Source organism: Carassius gibelio, chromosome B23 (assembly GCF_023724105.1).
Source record: "Carassius gibelio isolate Cgi1373 ecotype wild population from Czech Republic chromosome B23, carGib1.2-hapl.c, whole genome shotgun sequence".
Taxonomy (NCBI): domain Eukaryota; kingdom Metazoa; phylum Chordata; class Actinopteri; order Cypriniformes; family Cyprinidae; genus Carassius; species Carassius gibelio.
Genome location: NC_068418.1, coordinates 15,056,524 through 15,073,242, shown reverse-complemented (window position 1 = coordinate 15,073,242; position 16,719 = coordinate 15,056,524). Strand labels below are relative to the sequence as shown.

General features: G+C 36.0%; 1 protein-coding gene across 16 annotated transcripts in view; it reads right to left on the bottom strand.

Moving 5' to 3' along the window:
- Positions 1–16,719, bottom strand: part of LOC128011413 (rho guanine nucleotide exchange factor 10-like protein) — a 44,461-nt gene that overhangs the window by 3,737 nt on the left and 24,005 nt on the right. For 11 of the 16 annotated variants that reach the window (XM_052593766.1, XM_052593767.1, XM_052593763.1 and 8 more), the window contains 11 exons: positions 16,488–16,633; positions 15,496–15,537; positions 14,960–15,132; positions 13,765–13,880; positions 11,921–12,048; positions 10,779–10,879; positions 10,531–10,652; positions 3,645–3,731; positions 2,359–2,573; positions 2,057–2,214; positions 599–741 (listed from right to left, as the gene is read on the bottom strand). In XM_052593766.1, the coding sequence (XP_052449726.1) occupies positions 599–741; positions 2,057–2,214; positions 2,359–2,573; positions 3,645–3,731; positions 10,531–10,652; positions 10,779–10,879; positions 11,921–12,048; positions 13,765–13,880; positions 14,960–15,132; positions 15,496–15,537; positions 16,488–16,633 (1,431 nt within the window). The remainder of the gene's footprint in view (positions 1–598; positions 742–2,056; positions 2,215–2,358; positions 2,574–3,644; positions 3,732–10,530; positions 10,653–10,778; positions 10,880–11,920; positions 12,049–13,764; positions 13,881–14,959; positions 15,133–15,495; positions 15,538–16,487; positions 16,634–16,719) is intronic. The other 5 variants (XM_052593770.1, XM_052593771.1, XM_052593772.1 and 2 more) reach the window with 1 other exon arrangement.

The following is a 16,719-nucleotide window of genomic DNA, read 5'->3' as shown; positions in this document are numbered from 1 at the left end:
ATCCTGCTGTACTTCCTGCACCCAATCTGTTTTACAACAGATAAATTCTGACATTCTGCGCTTTCAAGTGCAAACAACAACTGACTTGCACATTTAAAAAGGTTAACATGTCCATATTCGTACCCACATCTTATCTTCCAGCTGAACTGAACTTCCAACTTCTAGAGCTGAATTTAATCCCGATATTAAGCTTCAGGAAGGCAGAGGGAGGGTGCGCTCCTTGCGGCAAAATAGAGAGGTTGGCTCAGCTGTCAGAAGTGATCAAAGGCTAGCACTTTAACTTGCTGTTGGGCTTCTACAGGGAGGACACCTTTTATGCGTGGCTTAAGATGCTCTCTCATAATGCATCTAGCACGGGAAGCCAGAGAAATTAAATGTAACACTCTGAAATAAAAGAATCATTTCAAGCTTTCCTAAACCAACCTTTGTTACAGAACAGATCTCAAGCTTTGATAGTTGACGTGACAGTCTTATGAAAAGCAGTTGTGCACTGCATCTTCATTGAGAAGGTGGTGGAATCACATTCAACACATTTTCATTTCACTAACGCATTTCTCAGAGGAGAAGGATCTGATGTCTATGATATCTGAGTCTCTACCTGAGTCCTGAGAGAGGAGCCTTCAATCACAGAGACCTGGTTGGCACAGCTGGCCCACACACACTCGTCTATTTGGAGGAGTTTGAGTACGGGAGCGCATCCAATAACCACATGTCTGCAGGAATCTGGATCCCACAACCCCTCTGTAACCGAAAATGCATGCTGGATTTAGAGGCGCCACTGGAAATATTTACACATCTTTTAAAATATAGCAGTAAAATCAGAGAGGATAAATTCAAACCGAAGAGAATTAACTAAGATTTACTTGTTTGTATTAAACAAGTAAATGAATAAATTACTCAAGACTATATTCAACATCAAAAATGAGGCATTGGTGCTGTATACAGTTGCAGGAAAAAATATGTGAACTTTTTACCTGGCATGAACTTTTTTGCCAAGCATGAAGTTCCACCCCTAAACCTAACAGCTAATCGGGCATAAGCAGATTGTACAAAAAAGTATATGAAATCATATAAATTCATACTACACAAAGTGTAAAATAGATACAACTTGGTGTGAGAGTGTGTTGGCTGAAATTAAATTTCACATCATTAAGATGGGCCAGGTGATATTTATGAAAACACCTTTGCAAAAGTGCTACTGGAGAAATATTCTGTGGACAGATGAAGCCAAAGGTGTTTGAAAGTAGTTAGTAGCTCTTCAGAAAAACGAGGTGGAGAGACACATGGGGCTTTGCAGCCTCAGGGTCAGGGCAGCTTACATTCATTGACAGAAAAATTACTTCCCAAGTTTATCAGGTCATTTTGCAGCAGGATGTAAGTTCAACTGGAACTCAGAAATTAACGATTCAACAGGTCAGTGATCCCAAGCCCAGGAATAAATCAACAATAATATACCCCGTCTGATGTGGCCCAGTCCTGACCTCAACCTGACTGACATGCTCTGGGCAAGATCTCAAGAGACTGATTCACACCAGACATCCCCAAAATACTGCTGAACTGAAATGATTTCGTAAAGAGGAAACACTTTTTTTCCCACCCTGCCCTGTGAATGTTCACATGGCGTGCCCAATAAAGACATGCAAAAGCATGGTTGCTTTTGTGTTTGTCTTTTGTTGAAGATCTTACAGAATTCATGCAGAGTTCCAAGAGTTCACATATTGTTTCCTGCAAATGTAAATCCAAAGGAAATGGGAAAAAAATAACAGAATTTAAAAAATGTAATAATCGAAGAGTTAATAAAAGGTATAGTTCACCCAAAATTAAAAGTCTTGCATTGGTCACACTCCTTCATGCCCAAACCTGTTTGAGTTTATTCTGTGGAACACAAATGTTGTTAACCAAACTGTTTTGGTGACCAATGACTTCCATATCTTCTTTCATGTTCCACAGAAAAATCATGTTTTGGAATAACAGAATCATGACTGAATTTAAATTTTTGAGTGAACTATCCCTTTAATCTATATTTACACTGAAAATTGCACTGCAGTTATTCTACCTCCACTCTTTCGGTTATAAACAGCGACTTTTCCATTACTCAGTCCAGCGAAGAGAAAGTTTGTAGATTGTTTTAGGCACAGAACTGGGCAGCACTCTGGGTTACAAAATGTTAGCAGACACTGAGCAGCAGTGTCCACGCTTCCATAAACCAGGATGCTTGAGAAACACACACACAAACACACGAAATATCAAGCGCTTTTCCATTGGAAAGAAGCAAATTAGTTGTGACTGACTGCATACAATTTGCAATGTAATTACTCAAATCATTCCAGACCAATACAGGTATGTATTCAGACTTACTTGCCATCCAATAATCCTACACAGATGGTGTTACCGATCTTGGAAGGAACTTCAGAGGTTTGTATTTCCAGTTCTTCGTCAGTGCTGGGCTCTGTGATATACTCCAGACAAAGCACTGGGGAACCTAGAGAGAAACTCTTAACGGAGCGTGGAGTGGGTCTGTTAAGGGAGAAAATCTCCACCTGCCCGTGAGAGTCGTCACACCCACTAGCCACCTGTGTAGTCGAAGAGACAACAAAAAGAAAACAAACATTAGAAGGAGGACATCAAGTGTCTGAAGTCACTGACATAGCCCTCTGAGAGGCTGCCGGCAAAAAAGATGGGAAAAAAATAGTGGAAGCACAGCCATGAGATAAATGATTTATACATCTCTTTTGATGTGGAATGCTTGATGTTTGTTACTAGAGCTGCCTTTCGAGAAACTTTTAATCCTGCTTCCCTCTTTCCTTTAAATGTCGATCAAACAATTCTAACAGTGTTTTTTTTTTTGTTTTTTTTTTGCAGAGCTTCAGGTGGAAAAGCTCTCTAAGCTAAAAGAAAAATATCACAGAAAAGTACATTTTAATGTAGAGCTGTGATTCAGTCAGATTTAAGAAATGGTTCATGGCTTGGAAAATGGTCTAACAGCATTGGGGCTTTTCACAGTTTGTGAAGGAGTGCCTCCTTGTGAAATTTATATTGTTACGCCAGCAAGTGGCGACCGGTATGAATGAGTCATTGAATCATTCATCCAACCGATTCCTTCAAACACATTCAAGAATAAAACAAGTGATCGTGGTACTCTCCTAAATAATACCCACACTTGCTGTAAAAAAAAAAAAAAAGTAATATATAATTCAATTTACTTGTACTGTAAAATGTAATGAGTATTCAGAATGACATCAATCTTGCTTATGAAATATCGGTTAATTAAACTAAATACTATGCTAAGGCAAATTATGGAGGTCCAAACACTACAGGGAATGTTCCATGAACTATTTCCATTGTGTCTTTGACCAAGTATACTGTATGTGGACAAAAGAACACCTGCTAAATGACTACTTAGCAAAACGTGATAACTGAAGGTCTGGGAAATTTAAGTAGGGGGCTTAGGATGTTCTCAGTTGTACTTTCCTGATGACAGCCCTGGTTAGAGGTGGACTATTCAAATGTTTGTGAGTGATTCGTTTCCCCTTGCATCAGAGGTGAGAGAAGAACACCATCAGAGATGTGTAGAGATATTATAATATTCCTGGACAAGTGCGGTGAAGAAGAAAATATGTTCTCATTGTTCAAAGTGTACTTACCCAGAGGTAGCCCTGAGGCAAGGATGTGCTAGCGGCAGAAAAACCAAGAAGAGAACAGTGGACCGGGTTATACAGGGCAGCCTGCAACTGCAAAAAACATACGAGATCACTTTAAGAAATTAGCATTAAAAGCTGCAGCTCTGGAAATCAGCTGAATATTACAATACTAAAATGTCTTTTAAATTGCTACTGTATATACACACAATTTTTTTTTTTAAATGTGTTTGAAAGAAGTCTTTTCTATTTTAAAAAGCATTTATTCCAGTGATCGTAAAGCTGAATTTTTTTCAGAAGTTTTTACTCCAGTCTTCAGTCTCACATGATTCTTCAGAAAATATTAAAATATGGTGATTTGGTACATACTGTTGTGCAGCGCAATATTTTTTGTAAATACTGTGATTTGTTTTTTAGGATTCTTGAAAAGAAAAAGACAAAAACAGGATCTATTTTAAAAGGAAATATTTCACAACAGTATAAATGTCCTTACTGTCACTTTTAAACATAATTTAACAGCTAAATAAAATTATTATTATTCTCTTTTGTGTTATTAATATTTTCTGGCAGACATGCAATTTTACTCTCACTTTGAATGTCTAACATTATAATTCTGCTTCTGCAGTGTGGGATGCATTCACGTACAGTGGACTATTCTGGTGCAGCTGCAGTTTCATTTTGCACACTAACAAGTGATCAGCAAAAAAATTGAGAAGATCAACAAAAAGGCAGGATATTATTCTATTAACCCACAAAGTAAGCATCTTGAGGCTCGATTTCAAGAAGGCAAGCATTAAGAGCAGCCTGCTTTTGACTACAGGAATCTTTGATATTAATCAAAATGACACCGTGTCACTCATAGACCTTACGCTTGAGCGCAGAGAAATGTCAATTTGCTCAATGATAAGGGAAAGTCATTTAAACGTAATCTTGACAAACTCTGGTTTTTCATCATTCATGGTGGGAAAGGCATGAGGACACACTGACACTCTTAATTTGACACACTTTGTTGTCCATGTTTTGGCAGCTCTGATACATGCTGAGCTAATTCACATCTAAAAGAGCTGGTGGCCACAGCCAGCACTTGGCTTGGAAAGAGAAGTAAGGGAAGTTAATTGACTGCAGGGTGTTTTGGCTCAAATTACACAGACATAAGGTTAATAAACACCCAATGTCTTTCACATATAATTTATGCACAAGCCAGACAAGCTTTTATTCCAGGTTTAATCATCAGGGCCCACATGTCTGGTGACAAACCCACCCCCTGCTGACACTATTATTATTTAAGAGTACACAGCTTACCACAGCAAATCACCACACATAACTTAACATTAACTATAGCACCTTGTAATTGCAGCTCATGAGAAGTATACAACTAATGTTTTAAGGGTTTTATTTTCAATATAATTGTGCATAATAATTCATGTATCATCATGTCAAGAAATCCATCAAGTCAATTTCATTACCAATTAAGTGTGACATAACAAAAAACAGATACATTTGGATTGTTTCGGGTTTGCTATTAAGTTATTTCAATTAAGTTTGCTATTAAGTTAGTCCAAGTTATTTGCAGCACGAGTACTTGATGAACTAGTACATATTGCTTTTTGAACTTTGAAAGCTCCAGGACCCATTTCTTCTAATCGAATAAAAAAAAAAGAAAAAGAAAAAAAAAAAAGAACCAGGAGATTTATGAAAAAGGTCTATTTTTGTGAATTTAGGAATGACTTTAAGGTGAGCAAATAATGACAGAACATTTCCTTTTTCGCAGCTTAAAAAGACTATAATTACAGTGATCTGCTGTAAATCTTTTTGCACACACACACTCAAGACATTTCCTGTGATTGCGTTCCAAACTTTCCATTAGATGAGACACAAATGCATCCTCAGTGATGGCAGAGAAGTACAGCCACAGTCAACAAGCAATTTATCACTTTTAGCCAAGACAAAGCTGTAAACTTTATATAAAGATGTCCTTTTTTCATTACATGTAGGGTTAAAAATATAGTCATTTATAAATAATACAGTATTGTAATACATGTATCTTAAACAGTTGTCTATTCATGTTTTAAATAAATAAATAAATAAATGCAATGTGTTGAATCACTCACATTAAATAGAAACGGGGACTAGCAGACAGCTTTTTTCAGTAATTTAATGAAAACCCATTACATTTTCCTGATAGATGAGCCTATAGCAGAGACTAGATTCATGACAAGAGGATGACCTGTTTAGATGAAACAGTCCTTATTGTGTTTGAGGAGGATCTTGCGTGGGAATGGCAGGCTGGTGCTGTCCCTCTCCTGCTGTGAGCCTGATGCTCAGCACTCTGATGTGCCAAACTTGCTGCAAACTCGCTCTTCCAGTATATGCACTGTGGGAATGGAGCCCCTTTTCATCTTAAGCAATCTACTGGGGCCACGGCTTTTATTCACATTTCCCCCTCCGTGGAAAAAAACAGGCAGAATATTTAATATGTACATGAATTAGCCCACTGGAATTATTTATACAAGGTTCTGTGTCAGCCTTGTTATTTTCTTTCAGAATGTGCTGCTTTTGCGCTGCTGAATCTTACTGTAACATTTTAGAAAGACGTCTTAATGACCTGACGATTTCTAGTGTCCTCATTCCTTCTTTCTGCTTTTCAAGCTCATTATTGCTTTTTGAGTTCTGATGGAGGTGGAAAGGGTATTTATGAGAAGAGTGATTGAAAAGACAGCCACGTTTATCTCATGGGTGTTCCTCCTGAACACAGACTTCACATCACATAAGCAAACACTTGTCTATTCCTGCATCTTCTGTAGCAGCCACAGATCTGCCTCGCTTTAATCTGCAGATACAAAGGTTTACCCCCCACTCTTTACACCATCAAACATTTCCCACAAAGAAGTTTCTAAGTATTAAGAACTTCTTTAGATCTACTCTGCCACAAACATACATTTTAATATGTAGAAAATATAAACGCATGCTTCCATTCATTTAGTACCTAGAAGCTTCCCCTTTGCAAAAGACAAAGTCATTCACTTTGCTCCATTTTCGACTTTTTCAACACTAAGCACTGATTTAATTGGCTTGCAGACAGCTTTGTCTGTCATGCACTATAGGAGAAAACTGTTCAAGGGGTCAGGGTTTGTTAGCATGGTCTAGTTAGCCTCTAATGGCATGTCATGTCTATAACATTACACTTTTTTATATCACTTAAATGTTTTTGTAATTTTTCATTTGGAGGATATACAACTCAGAATATATAATTTGTATTTTTCGCCAGCTATCATTGCTGTAAATTACTTTGATGGAAAAACAGTTTGGGGGCCTTTTTTTTTTTATTTTATTTTTTTTATAAATTATAAATAGTACATTCAGCATGGGGGAATTGTTTCAAAGTGACAGTTAAGGCATTTATAATGTAAAAAAGTTAACATTTTTTCAAATAAATACTTTTGTAAAATGTATCATCAAAGAATCATGAAAAAAAGTCACTTTTCCCACAAATATCAGCAAATCAGAATGATTTCTGAAGCATCATGTGACCATGAATAATGGCTGCTGAAAAATCAGCTTTGACGTCACTGGATTAAATTACATTTTAAAATATATTTAAACATTCATTTTAAAATGCAATACATTTTTACAAATTCTTTTACCTGTATATACAGTTAAAATTTTACATACACTTTTATTCAGTCATTTTTATTTAGTAAAATCTTTCATGTCCCTCAAATTCTTTGGTTTTCCACAATCGTTTGCATATTTGAACCTTTTCTAACAATGACTGTATGATTTTAAAATCCATCTTTTCACACTGAGGATAAATGAGGGACTCATATGCAACTGTTAAAAAAAAAAGTTCAAACGCCCATTGATGCTTCAGAAGGAAAACCAATGCATTGAGAGCCAGGGGTGAAAACTTTTGAACAAAATGAAGATGTGTCATTTTTTTTTTTTTTCATTTAGTACTGCCCTTCAGATGCTACAGAAGATGTCTACATGTTTCCCAGAAGATCAAATAAGTTCAATTTACCCTGAACTTCAAATTCAAAAAGTTTTCACCTCCGGCTCTTAATGCATCTGATTTTCTTCTGGAGCATCACTGAGCATTTGAACTTGAGTTTCTCAGTTATCCTCAGTGTGAAAAGATGGATCTTAAAATCATAGTCATTATCGGAAAGGGTTTGAACAGTTGTGAATCATCCACACTGAATGGGTTCACTTATTTTAAAAATATCATGCTTTTTGTATGATCTCTCTTTGACTTTTGGTAAAATAATTAACATTTAGCAGATAAAATTTTGACTACAGCAGTATATATATATATATATATATATATATATATATATATATATATATATATATATATATATATATACACACACACCAAGTAATCAAATCAACTGCAAAGAACACATGAGCTATGAAGACATTTTTTCTTGGGACTTGTAAGCTACAGCACAGCAACATATTCAAACTAATTTTGGGCAAGGCTGGCACTGGAGTGTACTTCAAAAAGGATGATGACAGAATGCAGATGAAAGCAGATGCACATTCCGTAGGTTAAGATGAGCGTTTGTTCAGTACCAAAGAGGAAAGATGTATACACGCTTGGTGAATCACAAGCTGACTGAATGCAAATATAGGCATAAAGCAAGTGAAGCCTTAGCTGATTTGATCACAGACCAAAACACAAGGGACTATATTTAGTCCGTAATCTAAACTTTCTGCCAGCAATGGGTCCTAAAGCTGAAACCGCATGACTTTAAAGTACTACACGTCCCAAGCAAAAAGAACCTCCTCTGTCAAGAGATATCAAAAACATCAGGTGCAGGTTCAGATGAGCATGTGAGGTTTGAGCCAGAAGACACATCAGACACTCATCCAGAGTTGATAGCGGTGTGAAAAACAATCATTAAAGGGGGATTGCATCACATTTTGAAAATAGTAAAGTGAACGCACCGACAGCAAATAGGCTGAAGCATTTGTCATAGTGCTACCTATGGAACACATCTGCTATTAGACAGTAGGGATTTGGGAAGAAATATATATATATATATATATATATATATATATATATATATATATATATATATATATATATATATATATATATATATATATATATATATATATTATTATTATTTTTTTTTTTGTCAGGCAGAGAGAACTAATAAACCAGAACATTTTGAAGACAATGAGAAAATGTGGCTATAAACTATACTGCTTTGTGATGATACAAATATTGCGCACTATATAACATTAGAGCTATTGATTTTGTTTGCAACTGTTTTTCTTTTTGTTACAAAAATAACATGTACAAAATGTACAGAAACTTAACCGAAACTTGTACAGCTATACTGTAGATCCAAACATTTAGAAACACACTTTTTCCTGGAATATGGTGGCATCCAGTGAACATGGTTTGTGGCTCACAAAACATTCCTACTGATGCTTTTATGACTATGAACAAGTCATTATTGCAATTTTGACAAAGCCTCATCTGTTATCCAGATAACAGTATCTAAGTGACAAATCAGTAGAACTTCCAAAAACAATGTTAAATAAACTACAGAAATCAACGAGCCACCTATTGAGAATGAGTATGAGATAATAACCTTAACACAGCTGTAGTTCAATGATAAATCAAATCAAAACTGGACTGGCAGAAAGTCTTGAATAAAAATGTGAAGTCCTGTGGACCGAAGGCACTGACCAGTTGTTGAGAAGCTGCACACTGACCTGGAGGTGTAGAATAGCAATGCCGTACAAAATAGAAGATCAAAGCTGTATGTAAATGTAAGGCAACATTCAGACACCATGTCTGATTGCAAATACTATGTTAGAAAGGTTTCCAATCCACCAAGTTGTGCAGTACTGATAGGGCAGATAACAGTTTAGCATGTTGGCCAAGCAATAAGCAGTGAATTATCGTCTACCACATGCATACCAATGAATGACTGAATCTAAATCGGAGTACAATCTGTCTCGTTTGAGATCAAACACTGACTACCCAAAGGAAATGTTTTTTCCTGCAGCTCCAGGAAAAACACTGCTCATAGGTTACTCTTTCAGGAGTTCATAGAGTGTGCAGTGATATTTCAATAGCTGTTTCTCATAAAACTGTAACTTTAAGAAAAATGTGAAACGCGTGAGACTTACTCAAACGTCTTCAAATGTTTTCTTATATAATCTCATTGCTAAAACAGATTTTCAAACCTTTTTGACACTAAGGACCCCAAATATGAAGCCCCATTAGAAGGAACCCTTTTCTAAAGTAGAGGGCAGCTATGTTTTCATGTACAAAGAAAAAAATTGTTTGATCGTGATAAAATATTTTATTGATATAATAACAAAGATGACATTTCAAAATGAATAAAATTTGATTGTGTCTGCACTAAAAGATAATAATTAAATATTATATATATATATATATATATATATATATATATATATATATATATATATATATATATATATATATATATATATATATATATATATATAATATTTTTTACGGAATGTTTCCTACCCATTATTATCATTATAATAATAATAATGTTTTTTGAGCAGCAAATCAGAATATTAGTATGATTTCAGAAGGATCATGTGACTGCAGTAATTATGCTAAAAATCAGTTTTGAAATCAAGGAATAAATTACATTTTAAAATGTATTCAAACAGAAAACAGTTATTTTAAATAGTAAAAATATTGCAATATTTTACTGTTTTTGCTGTACTTTGGATTATTTTGGATACACTTACATAACAGAGCTTTCATTTTTTGAAAAACGTTTTTGGTAAAATGCATAAAAAACAACATTAAAAGACTTCTATGTCTAGCTGAATAGTGTTTTTTCTTTAGTATACACATATACAAATTGGTTGGTTGTCTCTCACTTACCTTCAGATCTTGCATTTTTGGGGTAAACACAGGCAACCGGCAGGCCAGTAACGGGCACCAGAACGGAGGCTTAGTCTTTTCATCATCCTCTACACACACCCAGCCAGGCAAGTTCTCCTCTCCTACACAAACGCCAATAAGCTTAGCCAGAGGCGCGATACTGTCACTGAAACTCAGTTTTTATACACATGAGAAAAGAATCCAACATGTCAACAATGTGTTACTCATGTTTGAGATCCCATACTTACTCAGGGCGATTTTGGCCAGATGCAGGCGATTGACCCAGGAGATTTTGCTAATTGGACTGGGCGTACTGAAGACCACTGTGAAACTGACTGGACGTCCAGACCTGTCAATGGATGTACACACACACACACACACACACACACACACACACACACACACACACACACACACAAACTGTGAGAATCCAAGAGGGAATCAACACAATCAAAATCCAAGTGAAACAAGCTTCTTTCGGTTCCAGCATAACTAAAATGAGTATGTACAGATCTATTTGTGCCAAAATAATTTTTATCTGCTGGAAAAAGTAAATGGCAACAAGACAACAACAAAAAAAGGGAAAGAAAATCAAATAAAGGGTAAAATAAAGGGGTCTTCAACAGGGGGTCCACAATGATACAGCAGGAGGTCCGCCATTTACTGTTTGATCTCAAAATAATTGCTTAAAAAAAAAGAAAAGGAAAATATGCATTAAACAATAATGAACTTATTTCAACCAAAGCTTTTATTGTGCTTCCCAAGCTACAGTGTATAAAGTCAACTGTAAAATAATTAATATTCTGCATTTATATAAATACAAATACAGCAAAAACTATAAATGTGGTGTATTATTGAGATTTAACATTACTTTTCCATTGTTAGATATTTTTAAATGGAATTTATTCCTGTGATGATCTTATAGAATTCATTCCAATATGCTGATTTGGTGCTAAACTCATCATCAATGGTAATAATAATAAAAATAAAACATATTAAAGGTTCTATGTAACAGGGTGTCCGTGCTTCATCTCATCATCCACCAAAAGGGGTTCTGTCCTAAAAAAAGACTGAAGATTACTGCCCTAAACCATTATGGTCCATCAGACTTTAAGAAAGATTAAATCTTAAAAGCTGCTCAGTCTGTGTTTAAACCCCCAACCGATCAGCAAAAGTCTTTTGGCTCTGTGGACTGATAGAGTAACTCCAAAGAGCCCGTCCAAGACAAATCCAAGAAATCGAAATCCTTCTGGTACAAGTGCGATGAAATGATTAGCTATGTTTCAGTCAGTGTATCTGTCACATTCACCCACATTTGAGGAGAATTCAATGCTCAGCTCTACTTTGTGTAACCTGTGCCCACTGGCATCAGTGGGTAGTCAGCACTCACTTGTCAGGCTTCCCAGGAACCATCAGCCGTAGACGGCACTTGTTGGCACACTGGATCTCGTCCTCTTTGATGCGGATGAGCCTCTGAAGAGCCATGCACCAGTCCTGCCCCACCGTAGTGTTGAGATTCTGTACACGTACACAGTCCCATTTATGGGAGACAGCTGTCAGACTGACTAAGCATGGTGACCACACTTAGCACCCTGCTTTTTGACATTTGCAACAATTGTCAAAAATAATTAGCACAAGAGAGATTAAAGAGCGAGAAAGCAATTTAAGTGCATTAATACCTGCCCGGTTTTTCAAACCAGCCAGAGGTGAACCACAACATTACAAACTTGGATTTGAAGTAAAAAAGTTACTGAAAATTGGACAAAAAGACAACAGCACAAGACTTTCAATTCAAGACTTTACAACAGCAATTTCCCTACAGAGAAAACAGTTGCACCCTATAGGACTGCGAATGGGTCGACTAGTCGATCGATGAGGTTGACCAGCTTTTCTCCAGATTTTATTGTTTTGATTTTCAATATTTTTAGCAGCAGTGCTTTAAAAAATGATTTACAATGGAAACTTCATGTGGAGAGTGTTAGTTGTGCTTAAGTGTGCTGTTAGACCGTCAGCATGGTAAACTCTGAACATCTCAAAATTCACCCTGTTGAAAGCACTGCTGCTACAGCTATCACAGCAGAGCTTTTGTTACACATCCGCCATCTTCAACAATACATTTCAAGACAATTACAGTCAGACTTCCAATCGCCTGCTGTGAGCAATGTTTCAGTTAGTATGCATAATCCTTTTTTTGTTTGAACAAGATTTGTGCAATAGAAAGTGGCAAATGTTTAGTGTATATATTTATAATGGCTGTCATTAGCCGGGTTTCTATCCAAAGTTGCGAATTTAACTTATGCGTAAAATTGGAATATCGTACAAAACATTTGCGAACAAGCACTGCTTTCGGAGGTGGATGCTGCTGTTTGGGAATGCAGTCGTTTAACAGTTCCGGGAGGCAATTATACATGACAGACTTTGATGACAGACTTTGCTCAGGCATTTCCGAATGACCATTTAACATTTCAGATGTTGTAGAACAAGATCGGTACGGTTTAGTCAGGATTTACCATCCATTGCGCAAAGAGGAATTTATTCGCAAAATACATATCCATCTCACATTATTCGAATTAACCCTTGTTCGCACAACTTAAAAACCATCTCAAGCGAGCTTAAAAACGTTTTTGTGAATTAAGGCATTTTTATTTGAAATTCAGAGTTTCTATCACTCGATTGTGATGCGATACATTAAAATGAGGCCATTAGCTGCCACAAAAAGCAGCTAGAAATGCTTGAATATTAGTCAGGGTGGACGTATAATTAATAATGTCAAAAGTTAAATATTTTTTTAATAATGAAAGCAAGGTTGTGAATGAACTTATACTAGCAAAGCTATTCAAAATAGACATTTGCAGAAATTATACCAAAAAACGAATGAAATTCTGAAATTAGAAATACTAATCTGATAAATTATCATTCATGAAATAAACTCGTATGACATGTTTCAAACAATGTTTAAGACTGTTCTGGTGCTGCTTTTTTCACCCCAAAATGATTGTTCTGTTTATGTTCAAATTGACTTTTTTGAAAAAAGTGGTTTGTCTTTTTTTTTGTCTGGATCTTTTTTGTGTTTAACAAATAATATAATGCATAACTGTCTAAGGCCAACTAGTCGTTTAGACTAATCGACTATGAAAATACATACCTTTGCACAACCCTAATATGAAGGGAATTATTCATTAGCAGTCAGAAATTGATCAGGTGTGCGAAGCTGCGGATGATTAAAGACTTTACCTGGTACGATCCCTGCATGGTGCCCACTAACAACGTGACTTCCTCCACCACAGAAAGATCATGCTGTAACTCCTGCAGTTCCTGATATAGCCGCGGTGGTCCCAGAAACAGCTTTCCTGAACAAATAACATTTCCATGATAATCAGTAATTATTTTCACATTAAAGCTTTTGGGTCTGAAATGATACGCCCCCAGCAAACTCTTGCAATGGAATGGCTGTGCTCAACTAACATTGTAATTCTGTGCAGTATTTGCATCAGGCTGAAAGCTCAAACACAGCAGGAAAGATGTAGAGAAGAGGTTGAACTTTATGATGTAAGAAAAGAAGAAAAAAAGTCACCCAAGGACTTTCGGCTCATCTTATCCTTGAATTAGACCCACTATTGTGTCCTCTGACTGTCAGTGTATATTTCCCCCGCTGGAGAGTATGAACTGGGTTTAACACTGAGCCCTGAGGAAACCTGAAGTCTGCTGAACTAGATGAATGCAGCAGGAGGACTGTGCACTGATATTAGTTCAGAGACAGTGATACGTTAAAGGTATAGCTGGTATAACTGTGGGGAAATTGGAATTTCTTGTGTTTACCAGTAAAAATCTATACAATCATTTATAAGGATATTGAATATTAAAACTATTAGACAGTGTTTCCTGTTCTAGTATAATTCAAACAAAGCAACTAGTGTACTCTAATTAATTAATCAATTTCCATTCCTTTACAATTTATAAAGGACTTCATTAAAAAAAGCCAGTTCTTTTAATGAAGCACACAAAAAGTTATTTTGAGAACACCACATCTCGAACCAAGAAGCATTTCAATTCTGACAGGCTGTTTATATAACAACATGTACTGTAGGTAAAGATTATACCATTATTATTACAAATACTATTTCTTTAAAAAATAATGCTATTAAGATAAATTTATTCATCAATAAATTTTTTAACTAGAAAAAAAAAACATATAAAATATTAAGAATTGAAAAAAAGATGATATAAAATATTAAGAATATTAAAATGTGTTTGTGTGTTTATCTTTCTACTATAAAAATCTAAATCTATCTATATATCTACATCTAGATAGATAGACAGATAGATAGCTATTCTATATGCTCCAGTTTTACCAGCTTCTTAAAAAAGTTCATTATTTTATCTATGCTCCTCTAACCACATGAAAGGAGCACTCTTTTAAAATAGCAACCTTGAGAGTTGGTGGAGCTCAGGCGCTTGCTTCCACTCTGCTGGTAGACGCTGTCTTTATGCTGGGGGGTCTCCTGGCCCACCTCCACCACTTGCACTTGCAGCAGGGGGGCACTCCATTTAACTGCGTATTTTGGACCGATGGGGACTAGGCTGCTGATATCTGGCGGGCCCCTGATTAAATACAAAAGCATTACTTTAAGACTGCACAACAAAGTCCGACCCATATTTACAAATAATACATGATCAGAGGACGTCTGAACGATAGTGACGGAGATCCAGGAATCAGACAGGCAATTAGAGCTTTGTGATCAGAAAGATTACCAGAGAGCCTCACACTCCCTACTGTGATTTCAGGAAATTATTATTCATGTATTCTTCTGTTATGCATGATTTGCATTGAGAACCGTTCGATGAGATTGAAGAATGCGGCAGAACTTTGAAGCCAGTGTAAAATCATTCTGATCCGAAGTCTTTGAAAACAGCATGACCCAGTGGTCATTAATGAAAAAAACCTGGCAGATGTGAGAACGTTACCTTGGCTCCTCAAAGATGTTATCAATGCCCCTTTCAATGTATCTATGTGTCAGTTGAGAGGGAGTTAAAAAGGAGATGGCCTTAATTTATAAATTATGTGCAAGTAACTGAATTCTGATTTTCTGTAGTGATTACCTGTATTAATTTATCACTTTATGCTAATTACCCCAGAAATTAAAGGTCTGTCATCATTTACTCACACCCATGTCATTCCAAACCACTGTTAAGAAATAGCTTAAACACATAAGAAAAATTTAGGCAGGATGTTTGCACTGCTCTTTTCCACACAACAAAAGTTAATAGTGATCTCCAAAGATTACATTAAATTATCATAAAAATAGATCATATGAATCATGCACTATATAACAATTCTTCTGAAGCCATATGATAGCTTTTAAAATAAGATTATTAGCAGAAAGCTCACTCTCGCCCCACCAAACCTCATTTGTGCAATTTAAACATGTGCATTATGTAAGCATGCATATGTACATATTTAAATCTGGCATTTGAAATCTTATATGAAACCATCAGAAAATAAATGACTTCAAATTATGTCAAACCTGATGTGACATGTTTTGACATGCCGGATTGGAACATGAATAAAATTTGAAAGATGTGTCATAGGAGGACATTATCAGTGAAAAACAACTTTAATTGGTCTTTTCCTCAGCACAAAGCTATCATACGGCTTTAGATGACTTGGAATATTGCATATGAGTTGCATGAACAACTTTTATGGTGCATTTTGTCATAATTGTCTTAGCTTGACAGCTTTAGGTCACCAGGTTCTTTCATTATATAAAAAAGCAGCATGAACATTTTGCTAAACTTCTCTTTTATTCCAAATAAGGGTCAGTAAATGATGACAAAATGTACTTTTTTGGGTGAACAACTTCATTAATTATAATGCAGTATAATTAAATGAGCTTAAACCTCTCTCTCATGAAAGACAAGACAGAATTGTGAAGTGCACATAAGAGAGGACTGCTTACTTCACATTGATGTTTGCACAGACGAGCATGTCATTCAGGAGGAAGACTTTGCGCTCCTTAGACTTGAGGACTTGACCTTTCTCGCCAAAGACGGTCTCAATAAGTGTCTCAGACAGAATCAACTGCTTCTGATCAGAATTCAGTTGCTGTTAAAAAAAAAACAGTTTTAAAAAGTAAATGAATGTATCCATAACATGACAGAACACTTGCATCATCCGTATGTCTGGGCTCT